The sequence below is a fragment of the Pangasianodon hypophthalmus genome, chromosome 7, assembly GCF_027358585.1.
Source record: "Pangasianodon hypophthalmus isolate fPanHyp1 chromosome 7, fPanHyp1.pri, whole genome shotgun sequence".
Taxonomy (NCBI): domain Eukaryota; kingdom Metazoa; phylum Chordata; class Actinopteri; order Siluriformes; family Pangasiidae; genus Pangasianodon; species Pangasianodon hypophthalmus.
This window is the reverse complement of record NC_069716.1, coordinates 5662515-5680780: the sequence shown is the minus strand read 5'-3', so window position 1 is coordinate 5680780 and position 18266 is coordinate 5662515. Positions and strand designations below refer to the sequence as shown.

Genomic DNA, 18266 nt, shown 5'->3' with positions numbered 1-18266 from the left:
AATGTCTGATAATAATCCCCGCGGGCGCTTTGCGGTTTGGAGCCTCGTGGCCGCGCTCAATCAGACTCTGATAACAGACACGGTGGAGGAGAGAGAGAGAGAGAGAGAGAGAGAGAGAGAGAGAGAGAATGAGACACAGAGACAGAGAATGGAGAAGGATAGAGGGGAGGAGGAGGACAGGAGGAGGAGGAGGAGGAGGAGGGGGGGACTTGACTATAAATTCACTTCTCCGTCACTCACTCACTCATTCACTCACTCACTCATTCAGAGTCTGTCCGTCAGACTCAAGCCGGACACGCGCAAGCCGGACACGCGCAGAGCGGACACGCGCAGAGCGGACACGCGGAATCGCATCGGTGCTACTAAAGCCGCTCATCCTCTCTTTATAGACTGTCGCGGAGTTGTAAAAGAGTCTCTCCGTGGAGGAGTGTGTGTGTGTGTGTGTGTGTGTGTGTATGTGTGTGCGCGTGTCCGACAGTCTGGAGGAGTAACGGAAGAGCGTTAATCCGTTTCAAAAAAAGTTTCATAAACTTTACAACACAAGGCGAAGGGAAGGAAATAAAGTTCATATCAGATAAAATTAGGAAAATGATGCGCCAGGAAGGTAAGAGATCTCCTTCTTAATTTCTGACATGCAAACCAGCATTATTATTATTATTATTATTATTATTGTTATTATTATTATTATTATTATTATTATTATAGTACAATAAAATAAAATGTCACATTTTTGTATTTTTTAAAAATAATGTTCAACTTTTTTTAAAGAATTTTTATCCAGTCCAAAAAAAGAAAAGTTTTTTTTTTTTTTTATTTAACAAGGCATTCTGTTACACAATTGCATTCCAAACTAGTTCTGTGTCATTCTAAGAAATTGTTCAAAAAAAAAAAAAATTGTGAAGGAAATTAAAACGAAGGAAATATTTCGATCCGTCACACATCAGGAGAAGTTTGCAATCCCAGGAAATGATTTCTTTTCCCTCTTTTCCTTTTCTAAAAACTGTTTGTGGTGTTTTAGGATGTGCCGGCTAAATATATTGTATAAAACCTTTGTGAAAATATGAGTAGATTTCAGGACTGGAGTGGTTTTGAGCAGCTGACTGATGAGAGGAGTGGCTTTAATATTTTCTTACTTGATCTTTTAGCTCTTATGTGGTTTGCAAGTTTGAAATGAGGCAATGAAACTATTATGAAACTCTCTGGAAACTCAGCATAGTGGTAAAAATATGTTAACTTGTGAAAATAAATGAACTAAATGACGTAATTGGTTTAGGAAATAGGATTGTATACACATTTAGATTGGGAAGATTGGAAGGAAGGGATTTGAACAAATATTTAAATGCAGTATTGTACACTGAGTTGTTGGTTTATATCTAGTAACTGGTAACTCAATCTTTCGCTGTTATTTTTGGTGATTTACATGTAAGACTGACATCATTACAAAAGTTTGTAAGGCACGCAACACACACTGGACTTAGTGTGTTATTGCTGTGTGGGGATTTTTTCTATAAGTGTGTGTCACTGTACAGAAATAAAGTGTGTAGTAAATCTCAATCTCCAAACCTAAAGTTTTTAATTTCAGTAGCATAAAGTCAACGATTTCATTGGCGGTGGTTTTCTTTTTATTTTCTCGTAGTTGCCTCTTTTTTTAATATATCAACAGCAACTTAAACCTAAAAAAGGCATTTTTTTCCTCACAAAGCCCCAGAATTATCCTAAACGTCAGCGTTTTTATGCTATCACGGTAGGGTCCTTTTGCTTCTTAATAAAACTAAAACTTAACACTCTGAGGACATATATGTGTACAAAGTAGGACACACACACACACACACACATATACATACGCGTGAACACGTACACACAACGAAACACAAAGGGGGAGGGATGGAGTTCATAGGTCGAGGGTCACCCTTGTTAACTGACACTAATATGAGAAAGTACATGATTCATGTTAGTCAAGGTTTGAGCACACACACACACACACACACACTTAGGGTGCACACAGACCCTTACATACCACCTGTCCACAGGGAACCATGTCTGTGAAAAGGAAGATGAGTGTGTGACGAAATGATGCGATTTACACTAAAAGAAAGCAGCAGAGCAGCGTGTCATGCTCACACCACCCACACACACACACACACACACACACACACACACACACTTCCTCCAGCTCCCTCTCTTCCTCCTCTTCCAGTTTATCTTCTGTGCTTTTTTTATTTCCGTCCCTTTCACACACACACACGCCAGCTTTGCACACTTAATCCATCATGGCGATCACACAACCACGACTGCCGAACACACTCGGACTCATGCATATGGATGGTGTAAAAAAGACAGCGCTGTTATTAGCGTGTCACTGCCGTCCACACATTTGCATTTTTACCCACGCGAAAAAAAGTTTGGCGACAATCTGGGGGGAGGCGAAAAAAAGATGGAGGGTAACATGGAAGAAGGAACATGGAAGGAGAGCGGAAGAGAGGTAGAGTAGCGTAGAAGCTTAAGCTTGAAAGGATGAGATAGAGAGATGGAGTGATTGAGAGGGGGATGGAGAGTGAGGGTTAATGCAGCCCAGATTCCCTCCAAGAGAAAGAGAGAGAGAAAGAAAAGTAGAGAGTGAGTTAAGAAAAGAGAAAGAGAGAGAGAGAGAAAGAGAGAGAGAGAGAGAGAGAAGTGCACAGGGGAATGATATAAAATGAGTTGGTCACGGTTTGAACAGTTACACATGCTGTTTACATTTTTCCCAAATTAACATGGCCCCCTCGCTTTACCGACTCCCTCTCTCCTTCCCTCTCTTTCTCTGTCTATCTCTTGTACGTTTCCCTTCTCCACACTTTTCTGTGAAGAACGGGAAGTTCGGATAAGTAGACCGCTCCCTGCGCTCGTTCGCTATTTATTTTGATGAGAGGGCCGTGTCAGGAGTTAATAGAAACCTGAGGCTGGAAGATGGAAAAATAGAGAGGGGGAACAAGAGGGGCAGATAATTAAAAAAAAAGGAAGAGAAAGGTAATTAGAGAGGTAAAAGGAATTACAAGAGTCAAAGGGTGCAGAGAGAAAGAGAGAAGATTTTTTTGTAAGACCTGAAGGGAAAACAGTCAGAAAAGGAGGGATGGAGGAGAGGAGCAAGAGGGGAACGGGTTTGAGGGATTTGTTGTAAATCCAGGTTTTTATTCTTTTTTTTTATTCCTCCTTTTGTTTTGATGTTCGTTGGCGGAGTTGACAACGTTTCAGGCCAAATGTGATCAATTTGAATTTCAAACCGCTTCCAAGCATCCACAGGGAGACTGAGTGCCCATGTGTGTGTATGCGTGTGTGTGTGTGTGTGTGTGTGTGTATGTGTCTGTGTGTGTGGAGGGAGATGGATCTTTACATGATGGCTGGTACATGTGAATGATGCTAATACTTAAGTGTGTACTCCATGCTCACGGTCTACATATTGGTGTGTGTGTGTGTGTGTGTTGAGTTAGTGAAGGAATGCACATTTGATTGAGTGCAGGCTGCACATAAATCTCCACTTTAACTGTACACAGACACACAACATGGACCCTGACCCCTAACTCTCCCCTACAGACACACTCTTCCACATACACAGTGACATACATACACACACACACATACACACACACACACGCAAACACTAAGCTCTTTGTGTATGGACCTGATCGGTTATTTGGCTCACATAACCTTTTATTGATGCGCTATGAAGTATATCATGTTTTATGATACGGTGCATTCCCTAAAGCTCGGGTGTGAAGTGCAACAACAAATCAGAGAAGTATATCCTGCTGCGTACGTATGTGTGTGCACGTGTGTGTGTGTGTGTGTGAGAGAGAGACTGAGAGAAGAGCAAGATGTATTGATCTGCACATTTCTCATCATATCATTGCTGCCAGCTGTTGGCTCGTGCACACTCTTTTTCTCTTTGACACACATACACACACAAATCCCCTCTAATAAAAAGCGTCATTTCTCAATGGGTTTCAGAGATCCACTTCAGAGGAGACGTCTCAGAGAAAAAGCTTGCCTCAATATGATAGTGTTTAGATCATGCTCAGCCACCTAATTCCCTTTCAGTTGGTTTCGTCAGCGCCGAAAATCGAAACATCAATCACAATTAGGGCTCCCTGTGTGAGACATGCTGTATATTGGCGAAGGATCAGCGCTGCTCTGTGTTCCTTCTCCAACTGTATATGATGAATTGGACATGAGACAAACGCAGTGAAACGTGTGAATCAAAACAGGGATGGAAAAAAGTACACAAAAGCAGTGTAGCTCTATTAATAAGAATTAATGTCAGAATGAAAAACTATTCATTAAAATCATGCAAAACTTAATTTGGGGTACAAATTATATCCTATATTAAGTAATATTGTGTAATATCATGTAACCTGGCAGCAAATTTACTTTTCAATGCTTTTATCCTCATCAAGAAATGCAGATGGTTGGCATGGTGGTGTAGCGTGCAGCTCCATGGTTCGAACCTCAGCTCAGGTTACTGTCTGTGTTGAATTCCATGATCTCCCCGTGTCTGCATGGATTTCGTCCAGGTTCTCCATTTTCCTCCCACCTCCTAAAAACATGCCGGGAGGTGGATTGGCTAAGATAAATTGCCCCTAGGTGTGAATTACATGGTGCCTGTAGAAGTGTAACCAAATGTGAATACATTGTTTGTATTAAACAGCTACTAATAGGAGGCACAGTATTTTTTATTTTTTTTTGTAGAAAGCTTGCCAGAAAGTTTCACACTCTGGTTGAGAGTAGAGGTGTGCATCAGGCCTGGGATCAATAATAAAAGCTGTGCAGGCAGGAGGAGGCTACTGAGCACCTCATTAGCCTTAGTAACTTCCTGAGTGGCGGTGGATTAAATTAGAGTTTACTTGTTTGTTTATATTTTGGGAAATTGAGCCAGCTAAATTCGTTAGAACATGATAGGATATGAAATAAGATAGAAAGAATACTCAGTTGAGGAACTGTCGGAGCCCGACTTCACACACCATGCTGACAGTGCTGGCATTTCTAACTCTGAGTGTTTTTTTTTTCAGTGTTTTCCCATGTTTCTATGGACATAGTAGTAGGGTTCATTCATTCAAAATAAATAAATAAAATTTGAAAAGAAAAAATCCAATTTAAGGCAACCTTCAGGTTTAAATCTGTATACAGATATAGATATTTGGAACTCTAAACAGATCCAGATCTAGATACCGTTGCATTACACTCTGAATCCACGGTATATTCTTGTGCTGTGACCAGTTTTCCCAGGATAGTCTCCACCTTTATCATGACCAGCATAAAGCACTTACTGAAAATGAACGAATGAAGAAATCCAGACTCTATGGATATGCAAAACAGAAATGTTCACATCCCTACACACCCTGCCCCTTTCCTCTGATGTTCCATGGTCTGCATTTGCATATCAGAATGTGATAGGTATATTTTATGACACACTAACTCACCAGTCACGAGTTCTATGATACTAACTCAGATTCAAGATCTTCTGCTCTCTGTTTCTGAAAAGAATTCAGTGACACTGACAATTTTCTTTGGCGCTAGCCTCAGATTCCAGTTCTTGGTTGACCGGAGTTGAACCCGATGTGGTCTTCTGCTGTTGTAGTCCATGTGCCTCAGGGTCTGAAGTGTTGTGCTTTCTGAGACGCTTTTCTGCTCATCGCGGTTGTAAAGAGTGGTTATTTGGTGGCTCTGGCCATTCTCCTCTGACCTCTCTCACAAGCAAGATGTTTCCGACTGCAGAACTGACAGTCACTGGATGTTTTGTATTTTTTGCACCACTCTGTGTAGAAACTGTTGTGTGTGAAAATCCCAGGAGATCAGCAGTTTTTTGAAATACTCAAACCAACCCATCTACCAAGGTCAAAGTCACTGAGATCAATTTCTTCCCCATTCTGATGTTTGACGTGAACATTAAGCGAAGCTCTTGACCTGGATCTGAATGATTTTCTGTATGATTGTGCTGCTGCCACATGATTGGCTGACAGGTGTTCCTATTAAAGTGAAAGGTGAGCATCATATATTTCTATTAGTTTTTGAAAGAAAAAAAAAATGCAAATCCTATTCTAGGTGTATATGAATGAATAGTTTCAATGCCAAGAGAATAACTAGCATACTGAAAGTTGCATTTGTAAAATTTCTGTTTTTTTTTTTTTTAATTCTTAAAAGTTTTGGACTTGAAATCAGGTGCTGAACTTTCCCACTCCCAGTTGTTCATTGCACTACAGGCTATAAGCCCGGGATAATTGCCATAAGTTGAAGTCAGGAAAAGGTGTGTCACTCTATGTTGTAAAGTTATATTTGCGTGAGTGTGTGGAGTGTGTGGTTAGAGCGCACAATTTAACATGTGAAACTTTCTTAGCATATTTAATAAAAGCTTTTGTGCGCGGCTCTCCTTTCTTCGACTGAAAGAAAAGAGAGGAAGAAAAGAGAGGCAGAGAAGAGAAAAGGAAAACTGGCAGGCCTAATCGAGGTTAATAAGCTGCTGTTATTTTGGCTGGGGGCGAAAAAGAGATAAACTGCTTCAAAAGAAAGGGAGAGAAAGGAGGTGTGCACAGGAGGAGGATTAAAAACAACTTGACAAGCGAGGCCAGCACGGAGAGAGAAAAAGGGGGGTGGGAAGGCGGTAGATTAGAGAACTGGCGAAAGAGGGAAGAAGGTGAAAGAGGGTAGAAAGAGGCGCGAGGGTTACGGGAGTGGACAAAAGGATGGCATACGGTTTAAAGAGGAGAAATGAGAGGTAGCGATGGGGAAGAGAAGGAGGAGGAGCGGCTGTGAGCACATATTTCACACCTGCTGAAGACTCAACGCCTCAAACAAGTAATTACACATCTCCACCGTGTCCCTCTCGCTGCCAGACAAAAGAAAGAGTGTGTGCCATGTTTGTGCTAGAGGACACCCTGAGGCTTCCCCAGACACGCACACACAAAATTAGAGTACTGTCTGAGCCTCTCTGAAGTATGAGAGATCATTTGCTGCCATTTTCCCCGCATGACTTCAAGGCTTAAAAGGGTTCCGAAGACGCATGATGGTCTCACACACACACGCACACACACATGCACACATACACTCATCATAAACACTCATCATAAACACCCAGATAAGCAAACTTTCCAACGTAAGGCATGTAAACTGTGAATTGGCTTTAGGACAAAGATACCGTATCCCAAATTGGAACATGCAAAGGCAATTTCCAAACAAAAACACACCAGACCACACACACACACTCACACACTCACACACTTAATGCACACTGCCACAATGTGAATCTAAAAGTATTCTAATAAGATTTCGTTCACTCAAGAGGGATTTTGCCTGACACATTTCAAATCTGAAAACACTTTTCCTACGCTAACATCTTAAACATGACTCATCCCCTGTATTTGTTTTTAACCACAACTTCAAACTGTAATTGAGTGTTTTTTTTTCTGTTTTGTTTTGTCCTCAAGGCATCTTCACTGTCGTTGCCAGTTGACATGACAAAAACACACAAGAATCATATTAAAAAAAATAAAAGGGGTTGGGGATGGAGCAGGAGGTGATGAGTTACCGAGTTACGCCAAGGGAGAAATTTGTGAAACAATGCTTGGGAAATCATAACTATAACCTGCGTTTTTTCCCGCATGCCACAGTGCTTTCAGTCACTTAAAATAATTCCACATGTCTGGCACTGTAGTTTTGCACAGTAGTAAGTCTCATTACTTCCTCACAAAACATAATTAAAAGTATAAATGTAAACCCATGAACCCACAAATTGTAATCTACAAAACTAGCAAAATGAGACTGAACTTTTTTTTTTTTTTTTTTCATTGCTCTAATTTGTGTTCATGTTGTAATAATGAGTCATAATGGTGGTATATTTTACAATGGAAATGATGTATTGTAGCCTTTGCACACTATAAATCCTGAATTCTGCACGCACACACACATGCACGCACACACACACACACACACACACACACACAGTATACAGTATTCAGCTAGATAGAGAAATGGCTTCTTATATAATTATGTTGCCATTTAGTTCTTGTAAATCTTAAACTTTATTTTTAATCATTTTTCAACACAGAAAACATGCACGTAACCTTTAAAAAAAACGTGTTAACCCATCTCCGGGGAAAAAATCTTGGAAAAAAGCTGACATGCTGCATTTTTTTTCTCTTAAATGAGTAACTGTAACAGGGAAAGTAACATGGTTGAGATTTGTTTTAGTATAGAAATAGCAAATACACTATATATGTCCATTCTAGTCATTTACCTAAAATTCTTTTAATTTTATTAACTTTTAATTCTTTTAATTAATAATTTCCTTTAAACAATTTGGGTAACAAGGTTGTACTTTCAAAATTAACTCATCACTTAACATCATGATATCATTCAAAATAAAGAATAATGAGAGAATATATTGTAATTTTCTTCTTCTTGTGATCGTCAGGAAATTTGAATGATGCAACTTTCTGCTCATTATGTGATTTCTGGAATGTTCCATATATTTCATAGGGGTGAATATGTTCAGGTAACAGGACTCAATGCTGTGAGAAGCTACAGTGCATGTTTTTCTTAATCTACTGTATAAAATCTGAGTAAGAAAAGGAAAAGGATGTTTAATGTGTAATGCAATAATAACACAATACAAGTATTAAAGGTATTTTAATGATTATATTTCAAAGAAAAAGTGTAGTTATAGTGGGCTAAAAATGTTTTTTTTTTTTTTTAATGTTTTACATTTGAATCTGAAACATGCGCATAGAGCACTTTGGACAAGTTACCTGTGTGTAAAATTTGTAAGATTTGTAAGTGTAATAGGACAGAAGGACACAAATGGCTTCCAGGTCATGGAATCACCTAGATAGATAGATAGATAGATAGATAGATAGATAGATAGATAGATGTGTATTTTTTTTTTATATAATAACAAAATATCCCGTTCCTTTGTTTTTTATTAGAAAATCTAAGCATCAGCTATTAACAAATGTCCATCATTTCATCTAAATCAGAATCACACTCTTTTATTCTTTGAGTAAAGTGTGTATAAAACTTCATGGGGTATAGCTTTCAAATATTTTTGTAATATTAAAATACTTTATTAACCTGTACTTTATTGTCACTATTGTTTCTTTGGAAAGATTTATAATCTTTATAATCACAGTTTTGCATTTAAGAACTTAATATGTAATTTTTTTGTAAACACCTATGAGACAATAAAGAAGGAAGAGTAAACTATATATATATATATATATATATATATATATATATATATATATATATATATATATATATATATATAAAATAAATAATTTTATATATACACACACACACACACACTCACACACACACATATATATATATAAAATAAATAATTACGGCAATATGTATAATGTCTTATGAATGCATTATAACACGGTAATATAACATGATTATAGATATGACCTATAATAAAACAGGTATGCATATTAACTTTTTTTTTGAAAAATTTATTAAAGCTAAATCATCTTAGAGGAAAAAGAAAATTTTTATCAAATTCTAGCAAATGATCCAAATGCTAGCTGGTTATTGTGAATTGTCAGAACAACGTGTGTGCATATAGTCTAATTAATAACTAATGTCTTTGTTAAAGCATTCTGGTATTAAAATCTTAGTATCTGTTAAAAGTTTTAGGATTATGAATCTTTATCTGGTACGCCACACCTCAGAGTATGTGCTCGGAACGAACAAATGATGTTTGGACCATTTCAAGTAATTAGTAATGGCACTGATTGTGTTTACACGTGCCAAATGTTTAAAGTCTAACGTAACAGGGATGCTTCCTGAGTAGGAGCGACTCAGCCAAATCTTACTGTATATATACCATACGTGTGTATGTGTGTGTGCATGTGTGTGTGAGAGAGAGAGAGAGAGAGAGAGATTTGAAGAGGTCAAAAGAAACAAGACAAATCTTTTGCAAAACACCCGGAGGCTTGTAGAGAAACTGCGAGGGATTTTTACATCGCATGCCCAGGGAGTTTGTGAGTGAGTGAGTTTGTGACCTCAGTTTTACTTTCCATCCCAAGAACACAAAGAGTTGACCATTTCATTTTGTTTTTTTGTTTTTTACAGCTGTTCTGCAAGTTATGATACAAGCGACAGGAACTCTTGACCTTTTTTTTTTCCCTGAAAGCTGTTTGACAAAAAGGCCCTCGGCTTTGTGCGTATTCAGTGCTGACAGTTGTATTTAGTATTCGCTGAGTGACTGCCAATTGCACAGTAAACAAAGTATCCGTCTTTTAGTAAGCATGTCTGATTTGATTTTCTGTTACGTTGACAGCGGGTGATGAAACGGGTGACATCTGATACTCATAAGAGCGCCAACGTTTTTGTTTCTGATAAATTATCTTGTTTTTGCGACATGTTTACATTGTAATGATGGTGGTGTATTTTACAATAGAAATGGTGTGTTTTAGCATTTGTGCAGCATAAATCCTGAGAAACACACATTGATAAATCTGCTAGCAACAACGAATTCTTCGTTCTTACTGGTTTAAATCTGCAGTCCATCAGGCTCACCTCGTGCTGCTGTTGGCCGCCGCTGTGGGGTGTGTTCAGGTGCAGGACCACGCGCTGATGTTGTCCAACGAGAGGAGCACGATAGAGAGAACGTACGAGCTGACCAAATACCTGAACCACCAGCTGAAGGAAATTAAAGACACTTACGTGAGTCTGACTTAGTACGCTTGTGGTTGTGCATGCTTTTGTTTATGTGTGCGTTTTTTCCGCTCATCTCTCTGGCATCCTCGTCCTTTCTCACACATACTTTTTACTGCCTTTGCCTCTTTCCTTGTTCCTTTTCACATCTCTGTCCAGAGAGCATATGTGTGTGTGGCGTCTTTCTATGATGAAAAACAGAGGGAAAGAGACTAATAAATTCCTTTAAATTTTTTTTAAAAGTCAGAATATATCTAGCTATTAGCAAATGTCCATCATTCATCTGAAACAAAATTATAATCTTTTATGCACTGAGTAAAATGTGTATAAAAATTTATGAGCTGTAGATTTCGACATACTGCCAACATTTTTATTCAGAATAAAAATAGAAATATATTACACTCTTAGAAGAAAATGCTTTTCCTCAAGCCCGGTAACATTTTCTATGAAAGCCATATGTATAATGACCTTGTGAATGAACTCTGTTCCTATGCTTAACTATTATTTTGGGGTGGTGTTTTTACTGTATTTGAGTGTTATTTAAATTGAATCTCAAAAGTCTCTGATTCTCTCATCCAGCCAATGACTTTATTCTATACATCAACAGAACAGGCTCCTGCACATTTTATTTACATTTTAGTTTGACGCATCTGATCAAGTTCATAAATGTAGAAAAAACCTTGAAGAATTGTCTACTGTGACCTTGTCATGCTACACCATGTAGTTTATGCAATAGCTATCCTGAGTCTAAATATGGATAAGCCACCAGAATGCAGTGTTGAACTTGAGGATGAATGCCCCTGGCCCTACCTCTGTAAAATGTTTCAATATGCTGGAGTAATGTTTCATCTTATTTGGCTCCCTAGAAGCCATGAAATCCATCTAATTTGAAAAGAAAAGCATGTTGAATTTTGACATTTTGTTAATTTACTGACATTCACTGATTATATTTAACTAAATTAGCCTGTTTTCTTTGCTAATGCCCGGTTAGACTAGCATCGATTCCAGTAGCTAACAGTACTGACTAGACAGCAAGTTCAATTTTAATTAACAGTAAGTATTGGTGATTGGTGAAAAAAAAATTATATGTTACTTTTTAATGCTTGAGAACATGTAAAAGTACCAATTTTCAGACTTTCTCTTGAGTACATTTTTTGGCTGGATACTTTAATTGAGTACGCTTTTGACACATTAGCTATACTTTTACTTAAGTATTATTTCTCAGTACTTTTTCCATCCTTCCCTATAAATACATTCATAACATGTTATAATGCATTTATAAGGCATTATACACATAGTTATAACTATTTGTAAATAAAAAAGTCAGTTTTAGTTACAGATATATTTCAGTTATAGATATTATAACTGTATCGTAACCTAAATATAATAACTTGCAAGCTGTATTTATGAGCTCTAAGTAGAGATTTTAAACAAAGACATTTATCAAACCAGCAGCATTTCCAATGTTGTATGTCTCACAATTTGACCAAACCCAAAACTAAACTGTAGTTCTGCATAGACTTAAAGCCATTAAAAAAAAGAAAAAAGTTCTTTCAAAGGTTGTAAAGTTTATTACAGGGAAAAAACATCAAGGCAAGTCTTATAAAGCCGTATGTGAAGTAGGGTTTGGTGATATAGTGTATTCTTTGGTGATATAATGTGTTCTGGACACTACTTAAAATGCTAACTTGATAACAAAGTTAACAATTCATAACGCGTTATAAAGATAACTATAAAGTGTAATGCATTTTTTGATAAATAATTATAACTATATCTATAATGCCTTATGAATGCATTATAACATGACAGAAATGTGCTTATAGTTTATTACAGATATGACCGTCATATAAATTGTTACCGAGAGCTCTTTGGAGGGTTAACAGTTCTAGCTTTCTAAAGAGGTTCTCTATAAGGGAATTTCTGTTGTTCATTGAAACTTTAATGGTTCTCCCAGAGACGAACCAAAAAACATTCACGTCACAGCAACGCAAAGGGCTTTTTGTCCTGCTGCTATTCGTTTTCTATGGAGACAGGTGAATATCTGGTGCAGTGGGTAGACCAAGTGAGAAGAATGCGACGAGTGGGGAAAAAGAATTTTTTAACTTTTTGCAATTTACCAGTGAATATCATCGCGTGCTCTCCAATCAGATGTGCTGTGGGTGTTAGGGCAAGATGGAGAATACAGATAACAGTGTGGTAGCAACTATCCATGGCTAATTCATGACTACAGCAGCTAAATGACAAAGTAATTATTTTACAACATACACAACAAAAAATTCCTTAAAAAAACAGGAAACTACTTTGGTTAAAGTTTATAATTTTAAACTTTTAACTGTAAATTTGAGTAGTACTACACACAATGATTTTCAGGCTTAAGGTATTCTAGGCCCACTCTCTCACAACAACAAAAAAAATTGTTTAAGTTTTGATTTTCCTTATGGAAAAATCACATACATTTCACATTCAATCATATGTCTTTATTCACATGGGATTTATGTGTGTAATATGTGATGATTTGAAAAACACGTGCAGGTTCATTTCACCATGTGAATTCCAGTAAGCATGTGTGGCATCATGTGATTGTATGTGTTTATAAAAAGTAAAACCACATTCCCCATGAGAGAAAATCACATGTGGAAAAGTAAAACCCCATTCACTACATGCGAAATATATTTGAAACATAACATGTGAAGTGTGTAAAAGCCACATGTGTAAAAATTGCATGTGAACAATGAAACGTGTGAATTGGACGACTTTTCTGTATGGGTTTTCAAGATGGTGGAATAAAATGTGGAAAATAACTGTGGCTTTTAGGTCTTCTGTAATATACGATAAAGTAGTAAAAGATGCATAATTCATAATAAGTGCTTAAGATGTGTGTTCACTGTCTGTCCCTCAGCTCTCGTATCTCGGTCCTCCATTCAGTGACCCAGGCTTCTCCCCGCCGAGGCCCAACATCTCGTCCCTGGCGGTTCCCAGTGCAGCCACGCGGGAGGACCTGTGGCGTGGTCTTGAGAACGGCGCCCGTCTGGCGCAGAACCAGCGAGCCTACAGTGTGCTGCTGTGTGCTGTGCGTGAGCTGGCACGCTCCACGCTGTGTCCATACCTCCAAAGCTCGCTCCTTCACTTCTGCTCCGGCCTCAGTGGACTCCTGGGTTCCATCTCAGGGCTGATGAACGCCCTGGGCTACACCCCGCCCCTGCACGGCAACGCTCCGCCTTCTCAGAAATACACGCCGCTGTTGTCTTCGCCGTATCAGCGGGCAAACGCGAACGGCCCTGCCCCTTTGAGGAACCATGCGTCTCGGGTTCAGAGTGGCCTGGGAGGAACGAGGGACGGTACAGCTGGATATGAAACCGAGAGGAAGAGGGATAGAGAAAGGGAGAGGGCTGAGCGAGGGAGGAGAGGGAGGCGGAGAGAGGGGGAGAGCTGGGCGGAGAGAGAAGAGGAGGAGCGGGAGGAAGGTCTGGAGAGGTGGAGGAGGAGGAGAAGACTGCTGACTGTTGAAGATGAGGATGACGGTAAACAAACAAGCCGCAGCTACGATCCAAACAGCAACAACAATAACAACATGAACAACACCCACACAAGTTCCACGCACTATTTCAGCAAATATGGCAAAGGCAAACACTTTAACATCAACAGCACAGGCAGCGATGCCCAGCTTCCCACGGAAACGGAGAGAGAACGAAGGATAAGCAGAGACGAAGAGGCAGACGAGTTCCAACCGGATGTTCCTGTCCTCTTTTCCTCTCCGTCCCTCCATTCTGGGCGCTCTGGACACCCCATATCCTCTCCCCACCCACCGCTCTCTCCCCTCTCCCTCCTTTATACATACGAAGACGGGGTCACTGAGGTCGACTCGCACTTGAGCATGGCCGCTCCCTCGCCACGCCCTGCCCTCAACGACTTCACACGGAAAGTGGAGGGATTCTGGGTACTCAGAGAGCTGCAGAGTTGGCTGTTTAGATCAGCCAAGGACTTCACCAGACTGAAGAAGCGACTCCGTGTCTGAGTGTCTGACTATGTGTGTGCGCGCGTGTGCGTGTGTGTGTGAGTGAGTGAGTAAGTGAAAGTTCTTGGAGAAAGGAACTCAAAAGGACTCACACTTTGCACTTGCATGGAAAAAGCGAACTCATCCTGACAAAATAAAAGAAGACACAAGGAGAGACAGACAGGCTTTTCAGAGCGAGAGGCGAGTCAGCAGCTTAAGGAACGTGAATCACATTTCCGTCTTTTTGAGATGGATGAAAGGAAGACATGAAGCGGAAATAAAGGGCAGAAAAGTGTCTGCTGTCTCATAAACTGACTCAGCACATGGTGACTTGTGATTACTGAGTGCTTTTATGCTCACACACACTGTCACACTTCTCATAATGGGCTGTGTCATGCGTCTTTGTAACCACTACAGTATGTGATCTTCCACTTACTGCCATATTGGGCCTTTTTCCACTGCAAGCGTCTGAACCGTTGACACCAGAAAGCAATACAGGTCTTTATTTTTTCATTGACCACTGCTCAAGATTGGTACCAAGAATAGGGTCGGGTTAGCAGTTCGTTACTCCTAACTACTTGTGCATAGAATAACACAACTCAGATTAAAGAACACAGAATCGTCTAAATTTGATCCATAAAACTTTCTTTGAAGACTATCTATATCTATACAATGACCTGTGAATATATTCATAACATGTTATGATGCATTAATAAATCATTATACTCATTGTTATATATTCAATTATTTATGAAAAGCCATTACAGTTTATAGCCATAGTAATAATGCATTTATTAATTGTTATTAGAATTCAGAGAAGTTCAGTCCCAGTTTTCTTAGTGCATTATGTTCGGTTTTTTAATCAACAGCATTTCCAGTGTTTCATTTCACACAATATATAGATATAAAGCACTAAATTAAAAAAAAAAGTTGAAAAGTCTTTTTTATTTATTAAAGAAAAGGTATGCCTGGCTTTCTTTGATATTAGTGTTAAATTACTATAGCAATGCCTTACGAATGCATTATAACATGATATGAATGTGTTCAAAGATCATAAATATATAAATATGATCTCCATAGAAAGTTACCCACTAAACTATATCATTGCTTGTTACTGGTATTTACAGAAATGTTACATTAACATGACATAACTGATGTTATATTTCACACATTTTTCAATTTTCAAGTGATTTTTACAAACGAATCTTTTTTTTTTTTTGTTCATTTTTCCATGGTGAAATGCACCTTCACATGTTTTTCCCCCACATGTAATCACATATTACTCACATGATCACACGTGGGAAACGTTTGATCCTGTGCAAAATGCATGTGATTTTTTTTCCCCTCAAAAGGGAAGCTTTATTACTTACCTTTCGTCTGGAATGCAAATCTTTGTGTGTCTTTAATACTTATTTAAGCCTCATAAAAGAACCTTAAAGATGGCAGGTGTAAACGAATTTTTAAAGATACCGCATATTCACTTTCCCAGATGGAAGACATAATAAAGGTACAGAAGACAAGCAGTGACAAGCAACGGTACAGTTTAGTACCATTTTTTCTGAGAGTCGTTGTTGCTGGTGGGAGCCTCAATAGCAACATTGTGCTGTTTTATTTCTCAACCTTTTATTTCTCAAAAAAACGTGTCAGCACAGTGCATTTACAGTTTAAACGCAGCACAAATGAACAGAAACACTTTCATTTTCAAATCATATCTGATGCCAACTTTAGTGGGTTTTAGTGAGTTGATAACATCCTTACAATTATTTTTTGTCTGCTGACAAAATGGAATTCGTCATGGAGACTTTTCATCAGTCATTTTGCTGGTTAAATAAATGTATGATCAGATAAAGGAAAAATAATGTTAATCCAAACTTTTCTTCCATGTTGGACTTTACAGAAGTGTTTTTACACTTTCTTTCTTTCTTTTCTTTTTTTGTATACTGCAGTTACTTTTACTGTCATCACTGTGACATCACATACTGTAAAAAAAAAAAAAAAAAAAAAGATTAGCTAGAACCTCAGCGCTCTTGGATCATGTTTGGGCAGTTTTTGTTTTTAGGTTTTTAAGATGTGCAGTGGAAAAAGGCCCATTGTTGGTGTTCATAAGTGCTTTGTGTGTGTGTGTGTGTGTGTGTGTGTGTGTGTGTGTGTGTGTGTGTGTGTGTGTCGCACTGAGGTGGCACTAAAAGGAAGCACATCCACAAATGGACCAGGAATCCTTTTTCACATGCAAAGTGACATTGCTTTATATTTGTATATTTTGATATTGTAAAAAAATATTCTGTAATATTTATTAAAGGGTTTATTTATTATTCTTTGGTACGATTTGATTAAATGAAATCAAGTGGCGTGATTAAATCCTGGTTTGAAGTGCTTTTCCTCTGGCTGCCCTGTTTGTGTGAACGAGGTCTCATGGCTCGAGGGGAAAGCAGGCTGACTCGGAGGATACAGAGTTTTATTAGTCTGTCTAAATGAAATTTATGGCCAGTCTTTCATCTAACACCACAGCCTCTCATCTATGTCTCATCTCTTCCCCTCAATCTGTCTCTCTCACGCCTCTCCTTTTTCCCCTCACACTCACCTACTGTCTCGCTCTCACACTCGCACACACGCAATAAACACAAGGTACGCATGAACGGTTAAGGTAACGAATGCAACCTTACATTCATGTGCTATAAACACTGTGGCCACACACACACACACACACACACACACGCACACACACACATACACACACATGAATGAAGCGGCGCACCCTCCAGTCTGTGTTTGGGGAAAAAGTAAAGAATCAGTGGGAACTTTTCTCATCCCTTCAAGCTACACACCTGCATGTGGCCAGTTGTGAAACCACACCCAACACACTGCACACACACACACACACACACACACATGCACACACACACGCACAAACATATACACACATGCATACACACACGCACACAAGACCTTTGTTTTATAAAATTATTTCTAAAGACAGGATATAGTTAATGAGGTTCATACAGGATGTGTGTGTGTGTGTGTGTGTGTGTGTGTCTGACGGTTTAAACACGACCCTAACCTTAACCTCTTTGTTTTATCTGATTAGGTTTTTAGCGTTTTTGATGAGAATTTGGTCTCTCTCTCTCTCACACACACACCCTCACAAACAGTACTTTATTGTAACCTTTGTGTGTTGTTTCTACATACTTGTGTATTATTTTAGCTTAATGATACTTAAACCTGACCTCAAACCCTTACCTCAGTAACCCTTAACTTCCTGTAAACCTTATTTATTTATTACCCAAATCTCAGCCACCCTGCAAAAAAAAAAAAATTCATATCCTGTCTGAAATAAAAATATTTTTTTTATTTTCTAATCATGAAACTATCTGACTTTGCCCAAACTGTGGCTAGCTTCCACGGCCTTCTTTCATTTTTTAAAAGTTCCTGCAATTTATTTTATTAAAATGCTTTGATGGTTTTCTTTTTTGTTTATTGTATGAATATTCTCTATTCTCTATTATTATTATTATTATTATTATTAGTAGTAGTATCAGTAGTAGTAGTAGTAGTAAAATAGTAGTAGCACTTGTACTCTTATTTGCCA

At 38.5% G+C, this 18266-nt stretch overlaps 1 protein-coding gene across 1 annotated transcript; it reads left to right on the top strand.

The window, feature by feature from the left end:
• Positions 1 to 241: 241 nt before the first annotated feature.
• On the top strand, positions 242 to 18110 carry clcf1 (cardiotrophin-like cytokine factor 1). Its single transcript, XM_026940419.3, has 3 exons — positions 242 to 604; positions 10535 to 10695; positions 13586 to 18110. Exons 1-3 carry the CDS (start codon positions 589 to 591, stop codon positions 14699 to 14701), a joined length of 1293 nt encoding a protein of 430 aa, XP_026796220.3. The 5' UTR covers positions 242 to 588; the 3' UTR covers positions 14702 to 18110.
• The last annotated feature ends 156 nt before the right edge of the window (positions 18111 to 18266 follow it).